Source organism: Sarcophilus harrisii, chromosome 6 (assembly GCF_902635505.1).
Source record: "Sarcophilus harrisii chromosome 6, mSarHar1.11, whole genome shotgun sequence".
Lineage (NCBI taxonomy): Eukaryota > Metazoa > Chordata > Mammalia > Dasyuromorphia > Dasyuridae > Sarcophilus > Sarcophilus harrisii.
Window position 1 is genome coordinate 235460905 of NC_045431.1, and position 15881 is coordinate 235476785.

General features: G+C 68.2%; 1 protein-coding gene across 1 annotated transcript; it reads left to right on the forward strand.

Moving 5' to 3' along the window:
* Nucleotides 1–500: 500 nt before the first annotated feature.
* On the forward strand, nt 501–15240 carry TNNT3 (troponin T3, fast skeletal type). The gene is given in 12 exon segments (XM_031943595.1): nt 501–795; nt 1473–1748; nt 2598–2612; nt 6936–6954; nt 8086–8131; nt 8343–8453; nt 8524–8601; nt 9295–9408; nt 9510–9619; nt 9985–10075; nt 11647–11687; nt 15111–15240. Coding segments are annotated over 12 exon segments (1245 nt in total). The 3' UTR covers nt 15160–15240.
* The last annotated feature ends 641 nt before the right edge of the window (nt 15241–15881 follow it).

A 15881-nucleotide genomic window follows, 5' to 3' on the forward strand; every position in this document is an offset into this window, starting at 1 on the left:
ACGGGACCAGCCCCAGGGCCCCTCTTGCTGCCTGACTCTTTCCCCTTCCTCCGGTGCCTGAATGTCTTTTCCTCCTAACTGCCTGACACCCCCCAATCTCCAAGGCCTTCACTTCTAACACTTCCTTTTCTTTGCCTCCCCCTGCGACCTCTGACTTCTCCCCGGAGCAGAAGCCCAGGAAGAAGGTAAGTCGCCCACCCGGCCCCCAGCAGGAGGAGAGCCGGCCTGGCCTTGGTCTCGGCTTGTGGCTCCCGGGCCCTGCCGGCCCTCCCTCTAACCCTCCCACCGCCAGCGACCCCCCCTCACTCCCCTGCCCAGGACTTGGCTCTGTGGCTCCCACTAATGCTCTCTCTCTCCTCATGGCGGCCCCGCCCGGCTCCCTGGCGCTTCCCACCTGCAGAAGTCCATGAGGAAGGTATGACCCCATGACTCTGGAATCCCATGCGTGGGGCCCCAAGCATGACTGGGGATTCCAAGGGGGGGCAGGGCCCCCCAGCCACATGGGTGGCGCCCACGGCATGTGGCCCGTGTGGATGACTAATGCTTGGTGCTGCATGGCCATGGGGAGCCCAGGGTGGGGGGCAGAGGTGCCCGGGGGGCCTGGGCACAGAGATGCCAGTTTCGTGGACTTGGAGACAGGCTCTGCCACTTGCAGCATAGCCTTGCCAGGCCATTTCCCATCTGGGAACCTCGGTTTCTCCATCTGTAAAAAGGAGGACCGTGGGGGCCGCTTCCAGCAGAAGCCTCAGGCCCTGACGGCCTCCAGTTATCGGGCCCATCCTGAGGTGGGCGCTCGCAGGGGGTCAGAGAGACCCTCCGAGGAAGGACGAGGCCCTGGGTCCTGGCTCTGCTGGCCCCTTCCCTGCCCGTTGCCTCCTTGTAAAAATGAGGCTGCTGGGCACTCACCAGGCTGAGAGGGGCTCCCCGAGAACCCCGGCCCAGAGACGCAGCCCACAGTGGGCCTTGGCCCAGGCGCCCAACAAGTCCGGGCTACCCCAGCGGCCCGGCCCGTCAGTTCTGGGGGGCGGCTGATGGGGCTGGGCAGGGCGGCAGGACTCTCACCTGCTTCTCTGCCCGCCTCTCCTCAGCCTCCCTCCCTGTGGCTCTGCCCCTGCGGGCCCCACCGGCTCCAGCCCCTCTGGGCTCCTCCCCCGCCCCAGAAGTGCTCCGCCCGGGCAGCTGAGGAAAAGGAACAGGGGCCAGAGCCCTTGCCCCTCCCCCCAGCAAGCTCCCAGGCCTGCCTACCAGCTGGCGCTTGTGGACTAACTCCATAACTTAGAGCACAGGAGACCCCTCCCCCCTCGGGGCTACAAGCTGGGCTCCCAGAGCCCATGGGGAATAGGAGGCCACAGCCCGGCCCTGACCCTTCTCCCCAGGCCAGAGCTTCTGGAAGCCCGGGGCTGGCCCTTGGGGCCTCAGGGGGCATCCCAGGGCCTCAGGGGCATTCGCTCCTGGTCCTTGATGTTCCTCAGGCCACCGCAGGGTCTCCGTCCCTGCCTTAATCTGGGCAGCAGCTGTCAAAGGCCCGTGGGAAGAGAAGGGCCGGGAGAGGCCTGTGGTGGTAGTCTTGTCCACCTCCCTGGGGGGCTGCTGTGTGACCCCGACTGCTGTGACTCAATTATCCTTCTCCATTAACCAGCTGTTTTCTCGTTTGAACCCCTCCTCCTCTTCCTCCCTTCCCTCCCCCTTCACGGTGGGTGTCGCCTCTTGTTCTGGGACTCTTCTCACCCATGAAGTCCATGAACCAGGTATGAGACATGACTTCAGGCTCCCGTGGCCTGCGTGAGTGTGTGTCCTGTGTGAGCGAGCGTGCGCAGGGAGCTCTGGGTGACCCAAGAGGAGGAACAAGAGGGGCCCAGGACCCACGGCCCAGACAGGGCGCCGTGTCCTCCTCCCTCCCTGCCTCCCCGCCTGTCTCTGTCTCTCTGCCTGTCTCTCTCTGTCTCTGTCTCTCTATCTCTTTGTCTCTGTCTCTCTCTTTCTGTCTCTGCCTCTCTCTGTCTCACTCTGTCTCTCTCTCTCTCTCTCTCTCTCTCTCTTTCTGTCTCTGCCTTTCTCTGTCTCTCTCTGTCTCACTCTCTGTCTCTCTGTCTCTGTGTCTCACTCTCTCTGTCTCTGTCTCTCTCTCTCTGTCTCACTCTCTGTCTCACTCTGTCTCTCTCTTTCTGTCTCTGTCTCTGTCTCTGTCTCTCTGTCTCTGTCTCTCTCTCTCTCACTCTCTCTGTCTCTCTGTCTCTGTCTCTCTCTCTCTGTCTCCTCTCTGTCTCCTCTGTCTCTCTCTTTCTGTCTCTGTCTCTCTCTCTCTCTGTCTCTGTCTCTCTGTCTCTCTCTCCTCTCTCTGTCTCTCTCTCTCTGTCTCTGTCTCTCTCTCTCTCTCTCTCTCTCTCTCTCTCTCTCTCTCTCTCTGTCTCTCTCTCTCTTCTCTCTGTCTCTCTCTCTCTGTCTCTCTCTCTCTCCCCTCTCTCTGTCTCTCTCTGTCTCTGTCTCTCTCACTCTGTCTCTGTCTCTCCCCCTCTGTCTCTCTCCCCTGGGATTTTCACCACTACTCTTTTTTCTTTCCCTCTGCCTGACCTGTCTCCGTGATGACCCCCCCACAGAGGAAGTCCAAGAAGGTACGTATGTGTTGGCCGCTGCCTTCCCGATTTTGCTCCCTCCCTTTTTCCACTCGGGTCTGTCTGGGGGTGAGGGTGGGGGCTCCCTGAGGAGATGCTTCCAGGGCATCCGTGTGGGCCCCGAGCTGATGGGGCTTGGGGCAGGATGCCTGGGGGAGGGTCCAGGAAGAAAAGAGGGAGGGCGGGGTGAACAGGGTCCCTGTGGGACCGAGGTGGGAGTGCAGAGAAGGGAAAAGCCGAAGCGGCTCCCTCAGGCAGAGGGCCAGACTGGGGCAAAGGGGAGGAGGTGGGAACCAGGGAAAGAGACCCAGCCCCCCCCCCCCCACATACACAGCAGGGGACCTTTGCTCGGGGCCAAGGAGAACGGGACGAGGGTGTGCGGGTACAGAGACGCCTTCCTCGCTGAGGGGAGTTTGGGGACTTGATTGTTTCCCGCCCACTTCTCTTGCCTTTGGGGGATGCAGAGACTTCCCCAGCCTTAGCCCGGGGCCCAGGCCCTGGGGGGAGGCAGAGAGGGCTGGCCCCAGCTTCCCGAGCCTCTGGCGGGTGCTGCCTGACAAGCAGCCCCGCACTGAGGTGTCCGGCACATGGCCATGGGATGTGCGGAGCCCGCTTAGAACCCAGTCAAACCCAGCTCCAGGAGACGTGGGGGCCGGTGGGGGCCTCTGTGGGAGGGGCCGGTGGGGGCCTCTGTGGGAGGGGCCGGTGGGGGTCTCTGTGGGAGGGGCCGGTGGGGGCCTCTGTGGGAGGGGCCGGTGGGGGCCTCTGTGGGAGGGGCCGGTGGGGGTCTCTGTGGGAGGGGCCGGTGGGGGTCTCTGTGGGAGGGGCCGGTGGGGGCCTTTCTTAGGGCCGCTCTAGCTGAGGCATTTTCCCAGAGGGCGATGCTTCCCTGAGAAGGATGAATGGGCAGAGCGTGTGGTTGGCAGGTGGAGGCAGGAGCGCCTGCTCTGGCAGAGAAGCGGGCACCGGGAGCTGTCCAGGGGCAGGACGCCCTGCCCCGAGTGCTCACGTGCTACGCCCTTGCGCTGTGCTGCCGCAACGCTGCCCTGGGCCGGGCCGGCTGAGCCACGCTTGTGCATGGGGTGGACCTCCCCGGGCCGGGCCCTCCCCCAAAAGGCTCCATTCGCCCCCCCCCCCGCGCTAAGCAAGCGCGCAGGGATAGCCCCCGGCCCCTGTGGGGGCCGACGGCTGGGAGCGGCCCTCAGCTGTGGACCCCCCCACGTGTGCCCTCTGACGGCCGGTGCTCCCCACTCCTGAGGATGAGGGCCTCCCTCCCTGCCCCCTCCCCATTATGCAGTCGGGCAGTTTAGAATTTCCCGGTCCTCCCCCTCACCTCCCCCGCCCCCTCCCCCTCGGTTCTCTCTCCCTTGGAACCAGGGGCTGCGCGGGAGCCTCGCTTCCAGCTAACTCAGGCCGGGAGTTCCAAACTCTGCCCCCCCGGCGGCCATTGGGCAGCTCGAGGCCTCAGCCCGAAAGCGCCGGAGCCCACTCCCTGTGGGACGTGGGCAGGGCCGGCGGGGGGGGGCAGGGGCTCCCCTCCCGCGCTCTCCGGGCTGTATGTGACTGGGCAGCAGCTCCCCCCACACTCACGGTGGCCCCGCCCGCTGCGGGCCCTGGGGACACTTTCTCTGAGTGGAGGCAAAGGCTCCTTGTGAAAGTCCCGGTCCCGGGATCTCAGGAGGAGCAGCCGGGAGGGCCCGGAGGCTTGCGGGGGCCCTGGAGCTTCCAGACCCGGCTCCGGCGCAGGCTCCGGGCTGGCTCCCCGGGAGGCGGGGGGGGGGGGCTCGGTGTCCCCCCTGGGGCCGTCCCAGGCCCGGGCCCTCCCTTCCTTGCCCGGGGCAGTCCGGCCTCCGGGGGGCCTGCGCTTGGCCGCCCTTCAGTCCGAGGCAGGAGGCGGGGAAGGCTCGGGCCCCTCCCGGCCCGGACCCGGCGTTCGTCCTTCCCTGGCAGGAAGCCGGGCTCAGCCTCGGGAGGCTCGGCCTCTGGGGGCCCGGTCACGCCGGCGTTGCCCCCTGGAGACAGAGAGCTCCCGGGCCAGGGCCTCCCAGTGGGTCCGAGGGTCGCCCACCGCCGGTCCGTGAGGGAATCTACCCTCTCGCCTGCAGGGGAGGATGGGGCTGGAGTCAGGCCAGTCAGCCTTGCCCACGCCCGGGGGAGGTGGGGGGGCTCCTTGCCTCCTCAGCCACCCCCCCCCCTCATCCCCTACAGCTGCCCCCGCCCCGCCCCTCACGCCGGCTTGTCAGGAGGCTCTGGGAGGGACGCGGAGGGAGGGGCCCAGCCCCGGGGACGCGGGACCGGCGCGCTGCCCGGCCTCGTGCCCGTCCCGGCGCCCGTGCCCTGCGTGCCCTGCGTGCCCGGCGTGCCCAGCCTCTGCGCCTCTAACGGCTCTGGCGCTCCTGCGTCTCGCTCTTCTCTTGCATGTGCTTGCCTTTGCGAAGATGTGGCGGAGGACGAGCAAGAGGATTACGAGGAAGGTAAGGGCCCGGCCCCGCGCCGCTGTCCAAGGTCTGCCCTCCCCGCCCGCCCGCCCGCAGCCTCCCCGCTTCCTTTTCAGAACGATGGGGCGGACAGAGCGCACGGCGGCCTCCTGGGGTCCAGGACCCGCTTCCGGCTCCGCGGCTCCTCTCCTCCGCCGCCCCCTCCCCATCCTCCTCATCTTTGTCTCCTTCCTGTCCTTCTTCTTCCTCCTCCTCCTCCCCTCTGTCCTCTTCCTCCTCCCCATCCTTCCTCTTCCTCCTCCTCTTTCTCTTCCATTCTCTTCCTCCTCCTTCTCCCAGTTCTTTTTCTCTTCCCCATCCTCTTGCTCCCATCTCTCCCTTCATTCCTCCCCCTTCCGTCTCTCCTTCTTTGTTTCTGTCTCTCTGTGTCTCTTTCTGTCTTTCTGTTCTCTCTCCCCTTTCTCTTTCTCTCTCTCTCCCTCCCTCCCACTTCTCTCTGTGTCCATCTGTCTCCCTCTCTGTCTCTCTCCATATCTATACCTCTCTGTCTCTCCACCTGTCTCTGTCTCTGTCTCCCCTCCCCCCCTCTCTTCTTCCCCTTCTCCTGTTTTTTCTGTCTGTCTCCCCCCCCCCCATCCTTCCTTTCTTTCTCCAGCTCACTCAGCCTCAGGCCCCAGCCTGCTCTGTTTCTGTCCTGTCCACGTTCCTCTTTTCACTTTCTCACCATTTTCCCCCAGGCCTCGGTGGGTCCGGGCTCCTGTGTGGCCCTTTCCCTCCTGCCCCTTTTCCGTGTGTTTCTAACTTGACTTTCTCAGTCCTGATGTGGAGATGCTCGGGCCTCTTTCTCTGCGCCCCCTGGACCCTGGAGCTTTGGTGGCTGTGCCGCCTGGCTCTCGGAGGCCTCTCTCTGTCCTCTGTGGATCCTTCCTCTCCCTCTTTCTGTTCCCTCGGGTCTTCCGGGGCCCGGGAGGCTTCTGGTTGCCGCCTGCCTTGTTTGGCCTGCAGGGCGGGCCTTGAGCCGCCCACTGCGCTCACTGAGAGCCTGTCGCCAGCATCCCTTCAGCCCCCTCAGGGCAGTGAGTCTGTTGGTACCAGGTGGGAGATGCAGCGGTAGGGGGCGAGGCGGGGCAGAGGGAGGGGCTGCTGGTGCTGGGGGCCAGAGAAGGCTCCTGAATCCTGGAGAGTGATGATGGCCTTAAGAGCAGTTCAGAGATGGGGACCAGGGCCTCCCTCTCTCCCTCCTTCCCTTCCCTTCCTTCCTTCCTTCCTTTTTTCCCTCCTCCTCCTCCCTTTGTCCTCTTCCTCCCCCTTCTCCCCGTCCCTCCCCCTCCTCCTTCCTCTCCTGTATCCCGACCCCTGTAGGAAAGATTAGACTCCCAGAAGTCTCAGGAGCAGAGCGGTGTCCTTCTAAGTCTCTCCCTGTTCCTGCTTCTTCTCGGTTGTTTGTGGAGCGAGATCCCCCTTCTTGCTACCTCTGCCTTGTTCATGAATCCTGCCGTGTGTGTGTGTGTGTCTGCAAAAATTCCCTTGGAAAAATGACTGAGCCCGGGAGGGCTGGACGTGGTCCGGGCTGGCTCCTGCCCAGCGTCAATCACAAACCCCATGGGCAGCGGGGGAGGGGGTCAGGTTGCATTGTCACTTCAATGGGGGTGGCCCAAGCTCCAGGATGATGGGCTCCAAGCTGCCCCAACTCCTCCCCAGCTCCCCTGTTCTCAATCTCACGTCTGCTCTCTCTCTGTCTCTCTCTCTCTCTGTCTGTCTCTCTCTCTGTCTCTCTCTCTCTGTCTCTGTCTCTGTCTCTCTCTGTCTCTCTCTCTGTCTCTGTCTCTGTCTCTGTCTCTCTCCTTGCTCTTGCACCGGCGGCTTGGTCGTGTTCTGGAAACAGAAGAGAAGCCTCGGCCAAAGTGAGTAGCCCTTCCCCGGGGGGAGGAGGGAGGGGCACCTCTCAGATTCCCCCAGAGGAGAAGCGCGATTCCTGGAGCATCTCATACAATGCTTCCCACGCCTTCTTGAGCCGCCGGGCAGCCCTGAGGGGCGGACCCTAAGAGCGCCTCTGTTGCCATTTTACACATGAGCAGACTGAGGCTCAGAGAGGCTCTGGGTCCTGTAGCTGCCCTTACAATGAAAACGTCGCATTTTGTACTTGGTTTTCAAGGCTGTAAGCTCAAGGGCCTTCCCGACACAGGAGAAGGCGCTCCCCCCGGGGCTCCCTCCATAATCACAGATCTGACTTTATATTTGGGCGCAAAGAAACAGCTTCCCAACGGAGAGCCAGAAAGTCTGGGGTGAACGAGAGCCCGTCTAGGAAAGATCTGGGGGTTCCAGTGGGCCCCAAGCTTAGCAGCAGCCAACGGGGGACGGGCAGCCCAGGCGGCGCGGGCATCTCAGAGCCGCGCGTGAGGGTGACGGGGCTTCAGCCGCTCCCGGCGCCCCGGACTCTGCAGTCCCCGGGAGCTCCCTGGCGGAGACCGGCGCCGCCGCCCATTTCCTTCTCCTACCCATTTCACAGAAGAGCCAACTGAGGCACCCGGGGGCCCAGGGTCCCCGCCACGGAAGCCTGAGGCCGGGTTTGGACCCGGGCTTTTCCTTTGCTTATTTTCTGCGTGTCCTGGGCCCTTCCTCACTCTCTGGCCTCGGGCCTTTTGGACTCCGGAGCAGCTCCCGGGTCACCCCTGCTTAGGGCCGTTTGGTGACCGGCGTTCCCTGGGGGGCGGCGTGGGAGGGACCGGGAGCCGCTGGGAGGCGGGACAGGGGGCGGGGCGGACAAGGCCCTGGAAGGGCGCCCCGCCCCTCCCCGTTCTAATACGCTAAGTTCTGTGATTCCGAATGGGCCGCGGGCGGGCCGGGCTCGTGGCGGTCTCTGGCGCCCTCTGCCGGACGTGGTCAGAGGTGCCGCGAGAGGGGGGGGGAGGGACGCTGTGGGAGGCGGGGACGCTGTGGGAGGCAGGGACGCTGTGGGAGGCGGGGACGCTGTGGAGGCGGGGACGCTGCGGCTCCCGAGGTCACGGCGGCTCCTCCCGCTCTGCTCCCCACAGACTCACCGCGCCCAAGATCCCGGAAGGAGAGAAAGTCGATTTTGACGTAAGTTTCTCTCGATGCGCGTATTTGTACCTTCTTTCTGAGTCCGGTCTTTGCTGGGTAGTGGGAGCGGGGCCTGTGGGGGGCAGGGGGCGGGGCAGCCTTGGGGGCGGGGCCTTCTGCGGGGGCGGGGCCTGCCCAGGACTCCCGCCCCCGGGACGAGGCCCAGAAAGAGCAGCCTGCCTGACCTCGGGCCCCACCTTGTGGCCTGCAGGACATCCAGAAGAAGCGGCAGAATAAAGACCTCATCGAGCTCCAGGCCCTGATTGACGTCACTTGAAGCCCGGAAGAGGAGGAGGAGGGCTCATCGCCCTCAAGGAGAATTGTGAGTCTGGGGTCCGGGGGGGAGGGGCGGGCGGCCGGAGCGTCGGGTGCATCTGTGCCTGTCCCTGCAGGAGAAGCGGAGAGCGGAGCGGGCCGACCAGCAGCGCATCCGGGCCGAGAAGGAGAGAGAGCGGCAGAACCGGCTGGCCGTGAGTGTCCCCAGACGCCCCTCCCCCTGCTCTCCCCCCCCCTGCCCCTGCCGCCCCTCCCCCCGCTGCCCCTCCCCCTGCCGCCCCTCCCCCTGCTCTCCCCTCCCCCTGCCGCCCCTTCCCCTGCCCTCCCCTCCCCCTGCTGCCCCTCCCCCTGCTCTCCCCTCCCCCGCCCCTCCCCCGCCGCCCCTCCCCGCTCTCCCTCCCCCGCCGCCCCTCCCCTGCTCTCCCCCCGCCGCCCCTCCCCCCGCTGCCCCTCCCCCCGCTCTCCCCTCCCCCCGCCGCCCCCTCCCCCGTCTCCCGCGCCCTCCCCAGAGCCGGAGCTGAGGGAGCCTCTTCCCGAGGCCCCGCCCAGAGCGCCCCCGCCCAGCGCCAGCGCGCGCCTCCGGGGGCTCCGGGAGAGAGGCGCATTCAGGGGTCTCGGCGAGGGGGGGAGGGGCGCTCACTGCCCCGGGACCAGAGTCCCCGGCGAGGGCTCTTGTGCTTCCTTATTCCGGTTCGCCAAAGCTGCGAGACTTTTGGGGGGGCAGGGAGGGGGGCCCTCCCTCTGGGGGAAGGGCGCCAGCACGGGAGCATTTTACCGGAGAAGGCCGCGGGCGGCACCTGGCCGGGCGGTGACTGGGCGGGAGGCGGGCGGAGCCGCGGGCGCTGTCCACGGTGCTGACCGAGGGCTCCCTCCCTCTGGCCCCGCAGGAGGAGAAGGCCCGGCGGGAGGAGGAAGACGCCAAGCGACGGGCCGAGGATGACCTGAAGAAGAAGAAGGCCCTCTCCTCCATGGGGGCCTCGTACAGCTCGTACCTGGCGAAGGTGAGCGGGGCTCGCGGCCCCCTTCTGCCCCGCCCCCCTTCCCCTCCCCGCCCCCCTCCCCCCCACCTAGGGGGCTGCCACTCAGCCTCCCCTCCCCCCAGGCCGACCAGAAGAGAGGCAAGAAGCAGACGGCCCGCGAGATGAAGAAGAAGGTCCTGGCCGAGAGGCGCAAGCCCCTGAACATCGACCACCTGGGCGACGACAAGCTGAGGTGGGTGGGGGGGTCGCCCGCGGAGGGGCCCGGCCTTGCAGGGGGGTCTTCCCGGGGAAGGAGGAAAGAGGAAGCTGCTTTAGGGGGGTCCCGGGGGGCCAGCCTGGGGCATTTGGGCGTGGGGGGGTCGCGGGGGGGGGCTGGCTCTGCCCCGTGCCCACCAGGGCCGTCTGCTGCCCTCTGGGCCCGTCTGGTCCCCCCGCGTCTCCGCGCCCCCCCCTGCTCAGCCCCGCCTGCGAGCGGTCGGAGGCCGGGCGTGGTGCCCCTCTCCCCCGCGCACGGCCGCCCTCGGGACCCCCCGCCCGCAGCCTGGCCGAGCGCGGGGGCTCCCGTCCCTGAGGCTTTGGGGTGTCTCCTCCTTCCAGGGACAAGGCTAAGGAGCTGTGGGACACCCTGTACCAGCTGGAGACGGACAAGTACGACTTTGGGGAGAAGCTGAAGAGGCAGAAGTACGAGGTGAGCCCCGGGCAGTCCTCAGGTGCCCCCAAGCTACCAGGGAGCTGGGGGCCGGCGCTGCCTGCTGCCAGGTTGCCCTCTGACCTCTGCCCCTCGGCCCTCGGGGGGCCTGTGGGGGCTTCCAGACAGCCCCCTCCCCGGCTCCCGCCATGAGCCCGGACAAAGAGTTCCCCCTCCTCCCCTCCCAGGAGTCCTCAGCTGCCTGCATTTCCAGACCCCAAGGCCATGAGGGACCCTGGGTCCAGCCTCGTCTCCTCCCAGGCCCTTGCAGGGAGCCCGGCCTGGGCGGCACTCCGGGAGGCCCTCCCTGCCCTCCCAGGCCGCCTGCCCCTGCCCCAGGGAGCTCTGCCCCTGCCCCCACAGCACAGCCCTTCCCATAGGGAGGTCTCCCCTCCTCGTCCCACATTCCCATCCAGTGGGAGACCCTTTCTGGAACTTTCCCAACCCCCCTTGGGCCCTGCAGCTTCTCCCCAGGCAGCGTGTCTGCCATTTCTGGCCGGCTCCCCACTGCCCTCCAGAGCTGTCCGGCGCGGCCCTTCCTCCCTGTGCCAGTCTGAGAACGACTTGGGCAACGGGGCAAGACCAGCTAAGCCCTGGCATCCACACCTTCCTCTCTAGGAAGACTGAGGCCAGAACCTCACTGGCTCCCGGGGACCCCGGCTCGCCCCCTCCCTCCTAGAAGCCTCAGGCTCAGCCCCTGTGCCCCGCTCCGACATCGCCCAGACCGAGGCTGGTGTTCGGGCCGGCCGGGGCCCGAGAGGGCTGGGATGGGGGCCCGGCCCCACTGCCCTGCCCAGGTGTCCGGCCTCCGCTCGGGCCCCTGGAGCAGCCCCTGGAGACAGTGTCAGGAAAGAGCGAGCCAGAGGCTGCTCGGACCACCCCCCCCCCCGCCCCCCGCCTCTCCCCGTTCCTGGCTCTAGCTCTGGGGCAAGGAGGGCTGAGGAGAGCCCCCCCCCCCATACCCCGGCCCCCGGCCTTGGGAGAGGCCGGAGTCCGGGAAGGGAAGGAGGTCTGGCCCAGGGCCTTGTTTGCTGCCCCGATAAGGATCGGCCGCATCAGCAGATTCCCGCCGCGGGAAACAGCAGCTAACCGTTGCCCGCTGGCCCAACGCCTTGTTGACAGGGTCCGTTTGCTCAGCATAGCCTGGCAGCTTCAGGCGGGCCGGAGGCCGGGGGGGCATCCTCTGTCCGGCTTTGGGGGCCCCCGGCGCCACCTTGCGCGTGAAGCCCCCCCCCTCCGTGCTGGCCTCTGGGGCGGAGCTCTCTCTGCTCTTGTAGACCCCCAACCACTGCCCCCCAAGCCAGAACCTCCCATAACTGGCTCCCGTTCATCCCCACAAGCTTCACGTGACCATGCCAGGCCCACAGAGAGCCCTGCGTGTGACGCGGGCGGCGGCCTGAGGCTCGGGCGCCTTCTGGCAGCTCGGTGGGGTCCGACACCCCCCCCGAGCCCAGGGCCCTCCCTGCCGTCCAAAGGGGGTCTGACCCCCGCCCGAGCCCCAGCCCTTGGGCTCCGGGCCCCCCGAGCCCACGCCCAGGCCCCTCTTGACGTAACACTCTCCATCTTCCTAGATCATGACTGTCCGAGCCAGGGTGGAGATGCTGGCCAAGTTGTAAGTACCGAGAGTCTGCCATGGGCTAGGCTGCTGGCCATTTCATGCATGGTGAGATTCTGGGTCCTTGCCGAGGCTGGCAGGCAGCGGGCACAAGGCGGGCAGAAGGGCCAGAGGCGGGCTGAGGCCATTGGGGGCCTCCCCTCCCACCCTTCCCCCCGCCCAGGCGGGCGCCCCCGAGCTCTGGCGGAGCGGGGGCAGGGCCGCCGAATGAGTCCTACAGCCGTGGCGCGGGCGAGGGCCCGGGAGCCCCCTGCCAGGTTTGCGGCCGGAGGGCGTGGGGGGTCAGGGCCGAGAGCGAGCCCGGGGAGAGGGAAGGAAGGCCAGCCCCAGCCGGGCTGTAGGACTGATTTAGCGCCGTGCCCTGGGCCCGCTGCCCCCCGGCCTCCCGTGCCAGCTGGGAAGAGGTAAGTGCCGTGCTCCCGGGCAGCCCGGGCCAGCCACAGGTGACTCAAGTTTACTGAAGCAGGGGCTGACTCTGGACACCTCCCCCCCCGGGGCACCAGCCCCCCCCTCAGCGGCGTCCTTCCTGCTGTTCCTCTTCTAGCCACAGGGCGGAGGGAGCACAGCTTTGCTGGTCAGCTCCCCCAGGCCAGGCGGGAGCCTGGGGGGCATGGGCCGTGCCCACAGAACGATGCCCTGGGCTGTGCCCACCAGTATTCCCCTCCTCCTGCCCCCATGCTGCCCAATCCATGGGGGGCAACTTAGCTCAGCAGGGGACAGCTGTCGGTTCAGAAGGCTTCCCTTTGTGTGCTTGGGCAGGACTGAGGGACCAGAAGGAGTGACTGCCCAGCCTGTCAGCAACCCCCCTCCCCTGGAGGAGGGTATCCCTTGGCCCGCTTGGGGCGCCCGCCCCGCTGGCCATCCCACTGGCAGCCCGGGGCCAGATTGCCCCCCCCCCCGCCCATTCCGACCTTCTGCCTCATGCCGCTGCCCCGGCCGGGACGTGAGGGGAAGTACCTGGGCCGGCCTCGGGCTCTGGCCTCTGCCCCCCCGAGTTCCCTCACGCCTCCTGGCCGAGCTGCGCCTCGGGACCGCCCTCCGGGGCCTCGGGAGAGTCCGGTGCAGGCTGGGCAGGAGGGCACGACTGGCAGGGGAGGGGCCCTTGGTGCTCGATCCTGGCTCCTGCGGCGGGTCTCCACGGCCCTTAAGGCCTTTCTGGGCTGGAGCCGCTACAGTGGTCCCAGGGGCAGAACGCCCCCTCTTCCCAGACGGCGCCCTCCTTTCCGGCCTGGCTGGGCCCGCGGTGGCCTCAGGCACAGCTGGGGGCCGAGTCAGACCCCCAGACTGAGCTGGTGCTGGCGTGCGGACTAAAGATCCACGGGCGTAGGGGGGCCCTTCTCCATGGAACCCCTTGGCTCCTTCCCCTTGGGGGGCATTGATAGGGATCAGTGTCGTCCCAGGGGCGATGGGGCTCTGGGTCTGGGAAGGCTGCTCAGGGCCTCGCCCCTCGGCTAGGGGACGGGGCGGGGGCAGGGCCCTCGGGCCCGCCTGCCTCCCCTCCCCCTCCGGCTTCCCGGGACAGGGGGCCATCGTCCAGTCCGCCCTCCCTCCCTCTGTGCCTTGGAAGGCTGTTGCTCTCAGGCCTCGTTTCCGTCTCCGTGGGCCGGTGGAAGGCCTTGGGTGGGGTTGTTTGGTTCCTGCGGTTCCTGCCCGGACTCGGGCCCCCTTGAAGCATCCCCTGGCAGAAGGACCCCGGGCCCCAGGCCCCTCCCAACTCCCCCCCCGTGACAGCCCGGCCTTGTGTTTTGCAGTTACTACTCTCAGGAACCCGGTTGACCAGGCCCAGAAGCAGTGGTGCCCAGCCCTGCTCTGGCCCCTGTGCCCGGGCCGGCCCGGACCAGAGGCGGGCGGGGAGGCCGGACTTGGTGGGGCAGCGCCCCCCAGCCCAGCCCTGGCGGGGCAGGAGCCACCGGGGGTGGGGAGGGTCAGTCATCTCTGAGGGCCCAAGTGAGGGGCCTGGTGGGGGTCCAGTGGGGGGCCTGGTGGGGGGTCCAGTGAGGGCCTGGTTGGGGTCCAGTGGGGCCCCAAGGCCCAACTGGAAAGCTCAGGCCCCCCCGTTCCCCGGACAGGCCCCGCCCAGGCCCGGTTGGCGGTGGCTGCGCCCAGCCCCAAGGGCGTTTAACCCCGTGTGTTCCTGCCGGACCATCAGAAAAGCGGCCCGGGGGACGAGGAGGCGGGGCGCGGGGCAGGGCCGACCTTCCTGGGGGCTGACCTGTCCCCGTGTGTAAGAGGCCCTGGATCTGGGGGCACGGGCAAGTCCAAAGCGCTTTGTCACCTCCTGCCCCGCTGCCATCAGGGCCCGGGGCCCCCTCCCCACCCCGAGATCCTGGGCCAGCCCGGGGCGCCCAGGGGAACCAGAGCCCAGTCCCCGGGGGGCCTCCGGGGCCCTATCCTCCCCCTCCAGCCGGGGTCCCCATGCTCCCTCAGCAGCGCCTGGGGGTGATTCTGCCCGAGCTTTGAAGGGCCCCCACAGACCCCCCGGGGGCAGGAGCACCAAAAGCTTCAGTAAGGATTTGGGGGAGGGTCTGTGCTCAACCCTTCCAGCCCAGACGGCCCCTCCCAAGCAGCCTCCCCTCCTCCCCGCCTCCCCTCAGCTCCCAGGCCGGAGGAAGCAGTTCTGGGGGGGCAGCTCAAACCCTGGTGGGGAGGGGGCGGGTCAACTCTCCCCAGGTGGGCAGGCCCCTTGTCCCGATTAAGGTCAGGGTGGCACAGACCCTCGGTGACCGGCTGCTGGCGAGGGGTGTGTGTGTGTGGGGGCGTGTGCTGGGTGGGCGCTCCCTGGGCCCCGGCCCTCTGCCAGGGAAGCTCTCCTCCGCCGCGGCAGAGACGCCTGAGAAACCTCGCAGGCCCCTTGGGCGGCCGAGTCTGCCTCCGTCTCCCCGATGCTCGCCCCCCCTCGAATCTCCCTGCGGGGGGCGGGGCCAGGGCAGCCAGTCCCAGCCTCCAGTTTGCCCATCTGTACAGTTTGGGGCCGGGCTGGGTGATCTCGAGGTCCCCTCAGGACTGAGATCCATGACCGGAGGCAGGAGCTGGACACCCTGCGGGAGGAAGGGGCGGCAGGAGGCGCGGGGGTCCCGAGCTCCCGGGCCCCTCCCCCTCAGAGCCCTAACCTCAGACTAACCCGCTGGGCAAGGGACAAACTCAGCCCTGAGCAGGGCGGCCCGTGCGCAGGTAAGTGGCGGCCGCTTGCGGGGCTGCGCTTGGAGGGGGATGGGCGGGGCCCTTCCCAGGTGCCCTTGGAGCCTCCTGCAGGGGCGGTTCAGGACCAGGGACAGGGGCCGGGCCTGACAGGCAGGGTGGGAAGGGCCCCGCCCCCCGCGGCCGCTCAGGCCCCGCCCCCCGCGGCCGGTCAGGCTCCGGACCGGCCCACGGCCCCGCCCCCCGCCGCCGGCTGACTCGGTTTCCCTTTCTCTATTGCAGCAGCAAGAAGGCCGGAGCCAAGGGCAAGGTCGGCGGGCGCTGGAAGTAAAGCGGGAAGCAGCGCGCCTCGCGGGCACAGAGCCGCCCCTCCTCCCCCCGCGTCCGGCCGGGCCCCCCCCCGGACGCGAAGCCCCCCTGCCCCCCGGCCCCTCACCTCCTGCCCGCAGCCCCCCGCGCGGGGGCCCTCCCCGGCGGGGCGTGTAAATAAAGCTCGAGCGACCCCCTTCTCCATGAGTTCCGTGTGTTTCTGTGGGGAGGGGTGGCCGGGGGAGGGGGGCACAAGCTACGCACCGAGGGCGGCTCGGGGGCGCACGCTGTGAGGGGCGGGTGCTCCCCCTCCCCCACCGGCCCCGCCCTCTCCGTGGGGGGCCTGACCGCGGCCCCCGCCCCCGCGGGTCCCCCGCCGGCTCAGGCTGCTGCAGCCCGGGAGGGGGGGGGCGGCGTCGGTCAGCAGCGCAGCTCTGGAGGGGGCAGAAACCGGAGCACAGGGGGGGCTTGTGGGGCTGAGAGGGAAGGGCGGGGCCCCCCCGCCCTCTCCTCGCGCCCAGGGGCGGGCCCCGGGGGCCGCCCCGCCGTTCCTGGGGGGAGGGGGAGACACTCGGGGGCCGCTGCCCCTCCCCCCACAGCTTTGGGAGTCAATCGATCACTGCACATTTATTAGGCACCTAGGGTGTCCCAGCCCTCGTTCGCAGGGGGGAGCAGAGACGCGAGGAGGGAGGGGCCGCTTCCGGGGGTTGAGGGAGGGGCTACCCGGGAGGGAGGGGCTGGCCT